The 15,101-nt window shown below is 37.8% G+C and overlaps 1 protein-coding gene across 2 annotated transcripts in view; it reads left to right on the forward strand.

The window, feature by feature from the left end:
• NEK10 (NIMA related kinase 10) overlaps window positions 1–15,101 on the forward strand; it is a 290,181-nt gene that overhangs the window by 220,453 nt on the left and 54,627 nt on the right. For both annotated transcript variants that reach the window (XM_043443207.1, XM_043443206.1), the window contains exon 31: window positions 11,372–11,472. In XM_043443207.1, coding sequence (XP_043299142.1) covers window positions 11,372–11,472 — 101 coding nt within the window. The remainder of the gene's footprint in view (window positions 1–11,371; window positions 11,473–15,101) is intronic.

Consider the following 15,101-nt stretch of genomic DNA (forward strand, 5'->3'; position numbering starts at 1 on the left):
CTTCCCCTTAGCACTGCTTTTACAGTGTCCCATAGGTTTTAGGTTGTTGTGTTTTCATTTTCATTCATTTCTATGCATATTTTGATTTCTTTTTTGATTTCTTCTATGATTTGTTGGTTATTCAGAAGCGTGTTATTTAGCCTCCAGGTGTTTGAATTTTTAACAATTTTTATCCTGTGATTGAGATCTAATCTTACTGCACTGTGGTCAGAAAAGATGACTGGAATGATTTCAATTTTTTTGAATTTTCCAAGACCAGATTTATGGCCCAGGATGTGATCTATTCTGGAGAAGGTTCCATGTGCACTTGAGAAAAAGGTGAAGTTGATTGTTTTGGGGTGAAATGTCCTATAGATATCAATTAGGTCTAGCTGGTCCATTGTGTCATTTAAGGTTTGTGTTTCCTTGTTAATTTTCTGTTTAGTTGATCTATCCATAGTTGTGAGTGGGGTATTAAAGTCTCCCACTATTATTGTGTTACTATTAATTTCCTCTTTCATACTCGTTAGCTTTTGCCTTACATATTGCGGTGCTCCTATGTTGGGTGCATATATATTTATAATTGTTATATCTTCTTCTTGGATTGATCCTTTGATCATTATGTAGTGTCCTTCTTTGTCATGCATTTAAATTTAAAACAGAATATGCCATAGCATTTTAAGTGTTGTTAGTGAATGCTAAAGTTTACCTATAAAGGAGTGATAGTTTTGATTAATATTATAGAACACAGTAATGCATATGGAGAAAATTTAAGTTATTACCTAAGAGTTATTCCACATTACAGTGAAAAAACGTATTTTTTATTCATCTTAATGCAGAGTGGTTTTTCTGCATATTGTAAAAATCATACTTTTCTAAATGTCGCAGGTGGTCTTGGAGTAATTGATTGCTCTGCCAAATGACAAACAACTGGTATAGGCCTCACTTAGATTGCCTCTTGTGCAAATGAGGATTCATTCCATTGTATATAAACAATAGCTATAGTCCTGTATTGCCTAAATGTGCTGGAAAAAATTGTCAGAGAGGAGAGAATTTTGTCAGAACCTGGGTATATTCCCAGGACTAAATCTAGAATGTGAGCATCATTTTCCATTTGCTATGGCAGAACAAAGGGCGAAAACTATTATTTTAGAGTGTCGAATGGCTGTATTAGAATGTGATCCTGCCTATAGCATACTCTTAAAATGTCAACTTCTAGGTTCATATTGTGGCCACATGGCAGTATTTAGTGTACTTCTAAACTGCCGTAAAACAAATAACCACAAAGCCATCTCAACACTATTATTAAAAATCCTCTTTTTCTGCTTTTTAATACTAGCTGGATTTGTAAATAATTTATTTTATAACATATTCCTTAGATTAAATAATAGTAATTTGACAACAGAATTGAAAACTTAGAATTTCTGTATTGAGTAGATGAAAATATTAGCAGTAATTAACATGGAATGAATGAATGAATAAACATGCATGACATGCAAAGTATGCATGTTAACTCTTTTAGCTCTATTTTACTAACCCTTTTCACTTACAGATTACCACTGTACAAATTTGGCCATTTCTGAGTACTATCTGTATTACTATTTTCCAAATATCTATTTATTTCAATTGACTTACTTTCTCAACAGAAACAGACCAACTCACAGAGAACAAATTAGTGTTTACCTGTAGGGAGAGGGAAAGGTGAAAGGGGAAGGGGATTAAGAGATACAAACTATTAGATATAAGTAAGTGGCATATACCCTGGAGAAAATCACAATTCAAAAACACACATGTACCCCAGTGTTCACTGCAGCACTATTTGCAATAGCCAGGACATGGAAGCAACCTAGATGTCCATGACAGATGAATGGATAAAGGGAGTTGTGGTACATATACACAATGCAATATTACTCAGCCATAAAAAGAAATGAATTTGAGTCAATTCTAGTGAGGTGGATAAACCAAGAGCCTGTTATACAGAGTGAAGTAAGTCAGAAAGAAAAGAACACATATAGTATATTAAAGCATAGTTTGGTCTCTGTGAGTCTGTTTCTGTTTTGCTGTATGCATTCATATACTTTATTTTTTAGATTCCACATGTAAGTGAAAACACACAAAGTATCTTTCTCTGTGTGACAATTTACACTAAGCATAATATTCTCTAGGTCCATCCGCATTGCTGAAAATGGCAGAATTTCATTCCTTTTTACAGCTGAGTAATATTCCATTGTGTATATACACACCATATCTTTTTTATTCATTCATCTGTCGATGGACACTTGGGTTGTCCACACCTTGACAATTGTAAATGATGCTGCTATGAACATTGGGGTACATACATCTTTCTGAATTAGTGTTTTCGTTTTCTTCAGATATATAACCAGAAGTGGGATTGCTGGGTCATATGGTAGTCATATTTTTAATTTTTGTTGAAATTCTGTGTTGCTTCCCATAGTGGCTGAACCAATTTACACTCTCACCACCAATATACTAGGGTTTTGTTTTCTCCACATCATTGCCAACATTTATATATTGCCTTTTGGTTATAGCCATTCTGACAAGTAAAAGGTGATCTCTCATGATGGTTTTGACCTGAATTTCCCTGATGATTAACAAGTTGGAGCATCTTTTTATGTTTCCATTGTCCAGCTGTATGTTTTCTTTGGAGAAATGTCTATTAATGTGCTCTGTCCATTTTTAACTTTTTATCTTGAATTGTATGAGTTTTTAATTTATTTTGGATATTCCCCTTATCAGACATATCTTTTGCAATTATCTTCTCCCATTCAGTAGTTTGTCTTTTCATTTTGTCTATAGTTTGATTCACTGTGGAAAAGCTTTTAAGTTTGATTAGATCTGATTTGTTTATTTTTGCCTATGTTTGCTGTGTCTGAGAAGACATATCAAAAAAAAAAAGAAAATACTTCGAAGGCCTGTATCAGAGTATACTGCCTATGTTTTCTTCTAGTTTTATGGTTTCTAGTTTTATATTTAAGTCCTTAATCTCTATTTTGTGTTTAGTTTTGTATGCTGCTACTGCTAAATCACTTCAGTCGTGTCTGACTGTGCGACCCCATCTCTGGGATTCTCCAGGCAAGAACACTGGAGTGGGTTGCCATTTCCTTCTCCAATGCATAAAAGTGAAAAGTGAAAGTGAAGTCACTCAGTCGTGTCCAACTCTTCGCGATCCCATGGAATGCAGCCTACCAGGCTCCTCTGTCCATGGGATTTTCCAGGCAAGAGTACTGGAGTGGGGTGCCAGTGAGTGAAAGTCGCTCAGTTGCGACCCCATGGACTATATAGTCCATGGAATTCTCCAGGCCAGAATACTGGAGTGGGTAGCCTTTCCCTTCTCCAGGGGATCTTCCCAACCCAGGGATCAAACCCAGGTCCCTGGCATTGCAGGTGGATTCTTTACCAGCTGAGCCACCAGGGAAGCCCTATTTTTGTATATGGTATGAGGAAATGTTCTAATCTCATTGTTTTAAATGTAGCTGTCCAGTTTTTCCAGAACTCTTTGTTGAAGAGGCTCTCTTTTCCCCATTTTATATTCTTGCCTCCTTTGTCATAGATTAGGTGACCACGTGTGTGTAGGTTTATTTCTGGGCTCTCTACTCTGCCCCATTGATCTATGTGTCTGTTTTTGTGCCAGTACCATACTGTTTTGACTGCTGTAGCCTGAACCTAGGGCACATATATTCAGCTTTGTTCTCCATGTCTGTGCCTCTGTTCCTGCCCTGCAAATAGGTTCATCAGCACCATTTTTCTAGATTCCATATATATGCATTAATATATGATATTTTTCTCTTTTTTACTCACTTCACTCTGTATGACAGGCTCGAGGTTCATCCACTACCCTCCTACTAACCCAATTTCATTCCTTTTTGTGACTGAATAATATTCCATTGTGTATATGTACCACATCTTTATCCATTCATCTGTCAATGGACATCTAGGTTGCTTCCATGTCCTGGCTATTGTAAATAGTGCTGTGATGAACACTGGGGTACATGTGTCTTTTGGAGTTATGGTTTTCTTAGGGTATATGCCCTGTGTTGGGATTGCTGGATCATATGGTAGTTCTATGTTTAGTTTTTTAAGGTATCACCATACTGTTCTCCACAGTGGCTGTACCAATTTACATCCCAACCACCAATATAAGAGTTCCTTTTTATCCACACCCTCCCCAGCATTTATTGTTTGTAGAGTTTTTGATGATGGCCATTTTGGCTGGTATGAACTGGTAGATTATTGTAGTTTTAATTTGCATTTCTCTGGTAATTAGTGATGTTGAGCATCATTTCTTGTGTTTGTTGGCCATTTGTATTTCTTCTTTGGAGAAGTGTCTATTTAGATCTCCTGCCTATTTTTTAATTTTTTTTTAATATTGAACTCTATGAGCCGTTTTATATTTTGGAGATTAACCCTTTGTCCACTGCTTTGTAAATATTTTGTCCCATTCTGAGGTTTGTCTTTTTGTCTTGCTTATGGTTTCCTTTGCTGTGCAAAAGTTTTTAAGTTTAATTAGATCCCAGTTGCTTATTTTGTTTTTATTTTCATTATTTCAGGAGGTGGTTCAAAAAAGATTTTGATGTGATTTATGTCAGAGTGTTTTTCCTTTGTTTTCCTCCAAGAATTTTATAGTATCTGGTCTTACATTGAGGTCTTTAATCCATTTTGAGTTTGTCTTATGTATGATATTAGGTAGTATTCTAATTTCATTCTTTTACATGTACCTGTCTAGATTTCCCAGCACCACTTATTGACGAGGCTGTGTTTTCTCCATCGTATAGTCTTGCCTCCTTTGTCATAGACTAGGTGATTTTAGGTCCATGGGTTTTATCTGGGCTTTCTGTACCTATGCCATTGGTTTATATTTCTGTTTTTGTGCCAGTACCATACCGTTTTGATTAGTTTTTTAGTATAGTTTGAAGTCAGGAAGCCTGATTCCTCCTGCTCCATTTTTCTTTCTCAAGATTACTTTGGCTATTTGGGGTCTTATGTGTTTCCATACAAACTGTAAGATTTTTTGTTCCAATTCTGTAGAAAATGCCATGGCAATTTGATAAGAATTGCACTGAATTTGTAGATTGCTTTGGGTAGTATATTCATCTTTACTCTATTGATTCTTTAAATCCAAGAACATGGTATATCTCTCCATTTGTGTCCTGTTTGATTTCTTTCATAAGAGTTTTATAGTTTTCTGAGAACAGATCTTTTGCTTTCTTAGGTACATTTATTCTTAAGTATTTTATTCTTTTGTCTAGGAGACTTCACTCCAATTAATATTCCCTGGGGTATGATGTTCTCTGTTAGTCCAGTGGTTCTGACTCAGTTCTCCCACCTCAGGACCTCAGGCCTGATCTCTGGCCCATGAAATGGGATCTTGCAAGCCACAGAGCATGCCAAAAAAAGGAGCAGGACAATAACAAATAATTACAAATTAAATTTAGAAAACTAACAGATATATTTGGAAAAATAAAAATCTATATAAAACAAGTACTGGAGGGTAAAACTAAGCTCCAGTAGCAAAGAAGAGAAAAACTATTAATGATCATAAAAAATAAAAGGGAGCATAACAATAACAAAAAAAATAAAGTGAATTCAGAAAATTAACAGATATTTTATAAAAAAAATAAGAATATATGTGAAAGAACCACTGAAGGGTAAAACAGAACTTGATAATGGCAAAGAACAAAAAACCCCAAACAAAACAAAACAACAACAAAAGCAACAAAAAGACAGAAAAACCTCAGCTGTTATGGGCAGGGCTTAGGCAGGAGCTGGGTTTATGTGGAGGCTAGCTCTAGGCAGGGGCAGGGTCCTGATTCAGGACCCACTCTGCTGGAAAAGGCCCTGGTTGGGGCTTGGGGCTTGGGTTCAGCCTAGCTGAGGGGGCCTCTGCAGTCACTCCCACCTTAGGGTGTGGAGTATCACACCTGGGGCCCCAGGAGGCTCCCTGGGGCCGAGTGGGTAGAATACCAGGCAGGTACCCTGATCCTCTGAACCCCAAGTGGCTCTTCCCCCAGGGCTTGGCTCTTCCTCCTACTCCCTTCCTCTCACACCTGTAGGACCTACACAGGCAGAGTAGGTCCTGTAGGGTGGAAGGCACCTCGAAGGGCAGAGAGGGCCCTGGAGGGTGGAGACCCAGGCCCAGGGCCTTAGGAGACTCCCTTGGGCTCAGTCGGCAAAGGAGCAGCAGGCACTTCTCCTGACCCCTGAGGGCTCCCCAGTTTGGCTTGTGTCCTTCTTCCCACTCCCTCTCACACTCCCAGTACCCATGTGGGCAGAGAGGTCCCTGAAGGGCATAGGACAGGCTTGGGGCCTGTGCAACCTCCCTGGGGCAGGAGGAAATGCCAAGAACATTCCTCCTCCCCATACTCCAACCTTTGAAGGTCCTTTCTACTCCCTGTTAACCTCCTGGAGGCAAGCATGCCTCTTCGGGTGCTCCTAGTCACCCCTCAGTCACACCAGTTCTGTCTGGCCTCTACTTTTCCTCCCATCTTTGATCCGATTCACATCCTACCTGATTGCTCAGTGGTTCCTCCCATCTGCCTGGTTGTCAGAGGCTCCCCCACCAGCATCTTGTGAGTATCTTAGTTGTAGGGAAACAGAAACTCCATGTCTTCCCTCTCAGTCATCTTGGTTCTGCCCCTGATATGTATTTTTTTGTTTTTGTTTTTACTTTTTCAGGGAGCTCCTGCTGTAAACTGTCCCTTCTCCTGTTGTTCAGAAACTCCTGATTCTTAGCAGAGAGAATTCAGAAAAATAGTATACTATGTCTTGGTCAATTGGGGGAATATATGTGTAGTCCATCTGCTGATCATTTTGTAGTAGCTAAGAGGTTCAGAGCTTGTGTTGTGAATTGTGACTTCAGTAGACTGGACCAGGAATGGGCCCCTAACTTCACTATTGTAATGTGCCATGAAATAATAAACCAGATATAGTGCACTGCATAGGGTATGAAGACATAATGTTTCCAATTTATTACGTGTACTTGCTTTTCAAAAATATTTGATCCATTAAATGTTAAAAGGTACAATGAGAACGTATTAGAAGTAGCAGCTCTTTTTAAGAAAGGTAGTATTTCAGGTGTGGGAAGAAGCCTATATGTTAGGTTTCATGGTCTGTGGTTTCATGCTCTCCTGGTAACAAGTTAGGAGAGTTGAGTAAGTGTAGAGTTTAGGGCCCATCTAGTTGCAGGTCCCAGTTCTTCAGGCTTGGTTGGACACTCTTCGTGATTTCAGTTATCTGTAAGATGAGGATACCGTTCAGAATAGCTCTGAGGATCACATGAGACTAAGTGTGTGAAACCCTTGCCGGCACCTCCTCTAGGCCCTGCTGCCCACCACCTCAGAGGAGGAAGTTAGCTGTTCAGTGTCATGTTCACCACACAGTAAGCTAGCAAATATTATTTTTTGGCATTTTAAGTAAATTGCCACTTATAATGAATTTTGTGGTTTCCTCCTAAGTTTTAAAACACGAATTCAGCTCCCTATTTTAATAAAACCATAAAAGGAATACAGAGTATTCCAATTTAAACTTTGATTTTATTTAAATTTTAATGAGACCAAATACTTTCTATCTTTTGGAGCAGGAACTATATAGGTATGAATCATGGACATACTATGCATGACTGACATTGAAATAAGATCAGTTTATATGGCATCTTTTTTGTTTTTTCCAAGCCACATTCTGTAGCATATGGGATCTTAGTTCTCCAACCAGGGAACAAACCCAGGCCCTTGACAGAACATAGATTTCTAACCACTGAACCACCAGAGATGATGGTTCTAGTCATCTATGATCTCTTTTTAAGGGAAATTTGTTTAATAAAATTGTCAATATAAATATGTGTTGCATTTTTTGTGAGTAATTAAGTATAGTATTTTCAGTGTGCTAATCTGAAAGACTGAGGGAGAATGCTTTATATGGCTAACATTGGCCATGAAATTGGTAGTTATTAATATCTAATGAATAAAATTTTAAAGATATCTATTTGGATTTTTATCATTTTTGTTTTCCTAAAATTACTAATGGCTAAATACATATTTTGGGATGGTGAATATAAAAAACAGTGATGATTTGATAACGTAGAAAAGGAGAAATAAAAATTATCCTACCTAAGATTAGCTGAAGTTGTTCAGGAAATCAAGAGGGTTTGCAAATGTTACAGTCAGACTCCCATCATTATGAACCTTAAATTTCCTTCTTCTCCCAAGTCCTAACCCATGTGATCACTCACATCTCAGTAGTCCTGCCAGAGCACCCAGAGTGCTGAACTGGTCGTGCAATCCTGACTTGTCATGACATGACAGCAGCAGATAACCTTGACAGACTGTCTTTAGTCTAGGTGGTGGGGTTGGGAATTGCCCTTTAAACGGAACAGAAGTAACAGATTAGGGGAGAATACTTGTAACATATAAAATACAGTAAAAGGATTAGTATTCAGACAATATAAAGAGCATATACAAATCAATAAGAAAAAAGAAACTTGGGACACAAACAGAAAATTCACCAAAGAAGTGCAGTACCTCATCAGCATTTAGATAAACACAAAATAAAACAAAATCACAATGGTAAAACTGAAAAGTTTGACTATAGTGTTGGTCAAGGGATAGAAAAGTGGATTCTCTTCTGTGCAAATTGATTCAGCTCCTTTAAAATGTATTTGTTAAAATTGCAAATATGTGTATCAAAAGGCCCAGCTATTTAATTTCTCCTTATTTACACTAAAAGACCTCTTGCACTATGCACAGTGAGGCACACACACACATATTCACTGTATGCACACATATATTCACTGCAGCATCATTTACAATCATGATAAGTTGAAAGAAAACCAAGTTCCCATCAAGACAGAAGTGTATGCATGCATACAGAACATGCATGCACATGTAGTACTGTTCAATAGTGGTCATTAAAAATGAGCTATAACTGTGTATTGATAAGAAATAATCTCCAAGACAGATAGAATAAAAATTGTAAACCAGACTTATAATGTGTCACCATTTAGTTAAGAAGAGGGAAAGAAAGCATGAGGTAGCATTATAGATTTTCTACAATAGTAGCTTTCAAAGTGTTTTTTTTTGGGAAATGATCCTCAGTAAGACACACATTTTATATCTAGACTGAGTGAACCCTTACTACATGCAGTACACTCTGAAATTTTTCTATCCTGTTTTATTCCATGCCATTCCATTCCACTTTTCAAAATGCTGGTCCTGGCTCATTAAACTGATTCAGGACTCAACCATAGTTTGAAAAATATTGCTGTGAAGGTACACACTAAAGTATGTAAATAGATAGAAAAGTAAAAAGGCAACGAACCAGGCTGGTATCAGAGGTTACCTCTGGGGAGAAGGCTGATGGATGGTGGTCCCAGGGGTTCTAGAGTCTCCTCTGTGATACTTAGGTTATTGTACATTTATTTGTCTGCTTATTTTATAATGGGCATCTGTAAATATACATTTTAAAATTTACCTTTTAGAGAGTAAGAAATCAAAGCTGTTTTCAAAACTCAAGGAATTACTGGGATTGAGAGAGTAGTGGCCAAGGGTCTTAAAGAAAAATTGTTTCACTGCATATTGAGTAGTACAGAAGGCAGGCATTCTAGCTAACTATTTCTGTTTTATACCTATGGCCACAGATATAGAACATCAACTTGGCTACACTAGTTTTGGATATCAGTCTAGGCAAACAAATAGTTATAGGGGTGGGGTGGGGAGGGAGATGGGAGGGAGGTTCAAAATGGAGGGGATATATGTATACCTATGGCTGATTCATGTGGAGGTTTGACAGAAAACAGGAAAATTCTGTAAAGCAATTACCCTTCAATAAAAAATAAATTAATTAAAAAATAAAAATATAAAAAATAAAAAAATAAGTTAATTTTAAAAGAATAATTATTTCTGCAAAGAAACATTACTGTCAAAAATGTGTATGTCTACCTGGCCATCTCTGAAGACTGAAGCAGATGTGTCCAGTTCTCTGTTTTCTATTTCAGAGCTACCTTAATTCTTTCTGGTTCATCTTCACATTTTTACACTAAGGGTAATTTATTAAGCCTCATCTGAAGTAACTCATGTTTACAAGAAGTTAGACATAGTTCCTAGAGGAGGTAGATCCTTTAAATTTCAAACATTTAAATGGTATTAAATGTAGATGAACTAGAACCAGATGATTTCTTGTGTGAATTTCTCAACACAGTAAAAACACTCATAAGAAAAAGAATATTTTATTTTTTGTAGTTTGTTTCCTAAATATACATTTTCACATGCTAATTATAAAACAAATTGAATCTTTTAATGGCCACATTAAATTTTCTCTATAAATGTTTTGAAAACAAATTTGTATGGTAAAATATGTAAGCCTTCTCAGAAAGAAAAGAAGAATCAGTTTTCAAAATCTTAGCTGTTGCTAAAGCAATGATTGTGTTCACCTTTAATTTCATCTACTCAAGGTTTCATTGAGGTAAAAATAAGGTCTTTGGAGCTTTTCTTTAAAGATGAGAATTTGGGAAGAAAAGCATTATTTTAGAAAGCATGCTACAGGTTGTGGGGAGGAAGGGAAAGAAGAGGAAGATGGGAGAGAGGATAGTATACACCCACCTATCTGGTCTCTCTTCTGTTGAGGAGGCAGAGGGGACCTTGTGACTAATATGGAGGTTAAGGTCTTTCCTTTAAATAGCTTTACATTCCTCAAAGTTAAGAGTGGGCCTTGTGCCTATGACATGTGAATCTGGGAAAGTGGCTTATATGCAATTTGGCACCAAGCTAGCCTAGGACTGTGAAAGTGATCTGGCTCTATGATGAGAACTCAGAATAAATTATAAATGTGTCTTATTGAGACCTGAAGGGAGGTGAAAGTTATAATTTGTAACAATTTTCAAACCCTTGATTATATTGCAAATTATAATTTATTAGTTTTTTTGTTTGCTCTGTAAAATTGCCTATTCAGTATTTGCATTTTGGTAGTTTTAATAAAATTAGTTTTATTTGCTATAATGAATTTAAAATTTTAAAGTGTAATAGTCTCTTAGCTGCACATATCTGAAGATGAGCTTTTCAGTGGCCACAGTGTACAAGACACCACCGGCTGCTAGTGGCAGCCTGAGCAAATTTTCCAAGTGATAAGCAGTCTTCCAGATGTTATAAATATCATCATCATGTTACTTAGGGGTCTGAGAAGTAGAAGGAAGGAATTATGCATCCAATATCATAAAATATTGAAGTGTTACAAACTCTCTACATACTGTTTCAATGGTAGGATGAGGGCTTTTGCTTGTTTGTTTGTTTGTTTTTTTCCTGAATTTTAGCCCATTTTCCCATTAATACAGTGTTTGAAAGGGAAAACCAGGGTCTTCACTAACTGCAGGTCTTTTTATCCATAGCATCTGCGGGAATTGCTGTGTCACAGAGGAAAGTTCGTCAGATCAGTGATCCCATTCAGCAGATCCTAATCCAGCTGCACAAAGTCATCTACGTCACTCAGGTCAGCGTGCCAGCTTTCTGTTTCCTTTTCATCTTAAGTACAAGTTTGGCGCTAATATTGCCAAAGAACTGCTTTGAGACACCCATAGAATCCATTCCTGTGCATGTTCTCTGGGCTGCTGCTAATATGGAATAACAAAATCTTGCAGTTTTTTTTTTAATGTATAAGCTATTTCCTCTTTGGTAATGATGTGTACCAGTTCCCCTGGATCATATTGAGATATGATGCTTGTTGTTGACTTAAAGCTCACTATTGTGGGTCTTAAGAGGAATGAGTATCTCTTTTAAAGATATTAGCCCTCATTTGTCCTAGGTGAGGTTAGTATAGAGTTTTGAAGCAAAAGAAAGCTTGTCTTCTCAGATGCAGGGTTTAAAGCTCCTTCCACTGGCAATGATAGCTCAGAATGAGTTGAGTTTCAAGACAGTCAGTTTTATCTGGTTCCAACAACATGTCCCTACTTGGGGTTTTAGTATTCTAATCTTTTTTTCTAACTTTCGCATGAGAAATTTGGTGAAATGAGCATTCAGCTGACACTGTAACTCAGCAATCTGCTCAATTAGATTCCTGTTTGATTATTAGCTATACCAGTGCTGTGGTAGCAAGAAGTACATTCTATCAGGGCTGCCATGGAATCTTTCTGGCTCTTAGACTATGATTTGAGCTGAGAGTTAAAGGACCCAAGCTTGTCATTGTCTCTGTAAGTGCTCCAGTACATCTGAAGGACCCACCTACCCCACCATCCCTGTGGTCTTCATACTGTCTGATCGTCAAATGTAGCAGTCACTCAAGCTTCCAGGGGGCTCCCTTCAGCTGGCTCTTCATCCAGAGATGAACTGCAGCAGCACTGCATGCCATGGATCACTAGCATCTTGTGTCCTCTTAGCAAACAACCCAGCAGTGGGCTTACTTCCAAGGGTACAATCAAGCCAGTTTTCAAATACCATCTGTGTGGCTCCTCCTGGACAATCCTGGAACCAAATCTGTTTCATTCAGAGTCTAGTCAGGGAACAGAAACTGCAATGATTTCAACAGAGATGGTTTCATTTAAATCCTTATATAAGAATTACTCATAATAACAGGGTATCATCTACTGAAGAGGGGAAGAGAAATTTAAAGACTATAAGAGCAGATAGGGAAGTCACTATTTATAGGGCTAAAGAAGAGCACCCACGAAAGGAAAAAAAATGAAAGAGGACACCCTATCCTGGGATGAGGCTCAGACCTCACTGGAAAAGCCAGAGAAATGTTCTGAGATTCTGTGCTTTGGACCTGCTGGAAAGCAGCATGTAAGGATAATGTGCTGGGAACTGCCCTCCGTGGGGCCAGGTGAGGTGCCAGAGGTAGGTGCTGCTCTATGGAACTCTTCAGAAATCTGGTTGCAGGGTTGGTACCACTGAATCTGGCTGAGGGTTAGCACCACTTGAGTGGTGACCATTGAGTGCTGCTGAACTAAGGCAAGGCAGGAGCATCACTGGAACCAGAAAGACAGGCTGCATCCTCTCCCAGTGCCCTCTGCTGATAGAGCTGAAATCCAGCCAGCTGACAAGGGACGTATGTTTCAGTATCACAAACTGGGCAGTGAAGGTGGGTTTGGGGCTGAGAGTAAACAAACCGACAACTGGCACAGTTAGCCCGGGGGGCTGGGTGAGGGCCTCCCTTATTGGGAACCTGCCAACCTCCTGCTTCTCACTGCTCCTCCTTTGACTTTTGCCTGTCCTGGAGAGTAGCCTGGCTCTTATCTATCATGTTTGAATTGTTTTTTATGGGTTTTTTTGTTTGTTCATTTTTAAACTAAATCTGGTATTCTTTCCAGTTACCCTGAGGGCCAGCCTTTTGAGACTGAAGAGTCTAAAGTTGATTACCCTTTTCTCTATTTTCTGCCGTCAACCTTTCCCTTATGCAACCCCACAAAACTGTCTACCTGATTGAATGAAAGTAGGTGAAGGGGCACAAGGACATATGATGGGGAAAGAAAATTGGTTAATAAATCAAAATATAGTCTGCCCTATCTCTATTGAGTAAAGATGTTATATTAAAAAACACATTTCCATTTAAATACTGATATAAATTTGTGGAGAAGCATTTTTAATTGTAGTGTTATGGAAATAACTTCAAATAGCTTATTGGTTACCTTAACAATTCACTACCAAATTAAGAGAAAATATCCTTTGAAATTTAATTTCCATATGCCTGTCTTGATCATTTTTATATATAAATAATAAAAAAACATTTTAAATGGATATATTTTATTTCTTAACTGGATTTCAAAGTATTTTAAAGCAAGAATGAAACAATTATTAATACCTAATTATTATGCTCTTACACTGCCAGCGTAACAAATTATTTCATGTTTTTGGCAAAATGGCATTCCTTACTGAAGTTCAGATATAACCATGGTGATTGTAAAAATGTATTTCCAGAATACTTTAAGGTTTACGACTTTGCACATAGTAAGGAATGATTCCTCTTTGGGAAATTAAATTACAGTACTCAACAAACTTAATGCCTTTCAAATAAAGGAGATAAATACAAGGCTAAACATTACATTCATATTTTCACCAAAGGTTGAAGACCAGGATCAGTTTTTCCTCTCTGGTAATTGCAAAGGAAAATTCTGAAAGTAAAACGGAATTGGCAAAGCAAACAAAAACACCCTTCTTGTTCATGTATTTAGGTACTAGGCTCTCAACTCTCACAGACTTATGCTGTGATAGCACCCTGAATTGCAGAGCCAGGTCCCTTCTGACAACCAACAAGTGACTTTAAATGGGAAACTGCTTACTTTTGGCTGTGGTGACCTTTCCTACCCAATTTCCATGGAGACAAATCTGTGGGAACAATCTAAAAGCAGCTATTTTAAGAGACACAATGTTAGAATCCTTACCCTGCCTCCAGTGATTTTTCATCTGTTTTCATCGAAAGTGTGATAGTAATCTTAAGACCAGTGAGCAGAGAATGAAATCAGTGGTTCACTTCCATTGCTGGAAACCAAAATTGTTCTTTGAGCAATCAAGGTGACTGAAATACATATGCTAGCAGGAGTCTTCATGTGTTATTGCTTAGGTAGAAACTTTGCGGCCAATGTAAGATTTGGATTTAACTCTACAGTTAAAATTTGATTGTTGTGTTAAATAAATGCTTTGAAAATCAGCATATTGCAACTTTTAAAAAATGGAACATCTGTCTCCTAGAGAGTAGACTGTTAATTTGGTTGGAGCTCCTTTAGATTGTCATCTTAGCAACAATACTTGTTACCAGAAGAACACAGAGATGTGGTCAGGAATAGCAATGAGCTGGTCTCAGATGAAAAGTGCAGGACTAACTGTCATCAGGGAAACATACTGTTTTCTCCAGCGGTGGTGATGGATGAAGTTAGATCCATCTGTACCCTCTCATCTGGATCTTCTGGTTCCTAGGGGCAAGGATGACAGATTAAATAGAATTTAGGGCAAATCCGTGTTTCTCAAGTGGAGTCAGGTTTTCAGGGTTTGTAAACTCTTAAGGCAAATAGATGGGGAAAAAATGGAAACCGTGACAGGCTTTATTTTGGGTCCAAAATCACTGTGTATGAGACTGCCACCATGAAATTACAAGATGTTTGCTCCCTGGAAGAAAAGCTATGACAAACC

The sequence above is a fragment of the Cervus canadensis genome, chromosome 22 (assembly GCF_019320065.1).
Source record: "Cervus canadensis isolate Bull #8, Minnesota chromosome 22, ASM1932006v1, whole genome shotgun sequence".
Lineage (NCBI taxonomy): Eukaryota > Metazoa > Chordata > Mammalia > Artiodactyla > Cervidae > Cervus > Cervus canadensis.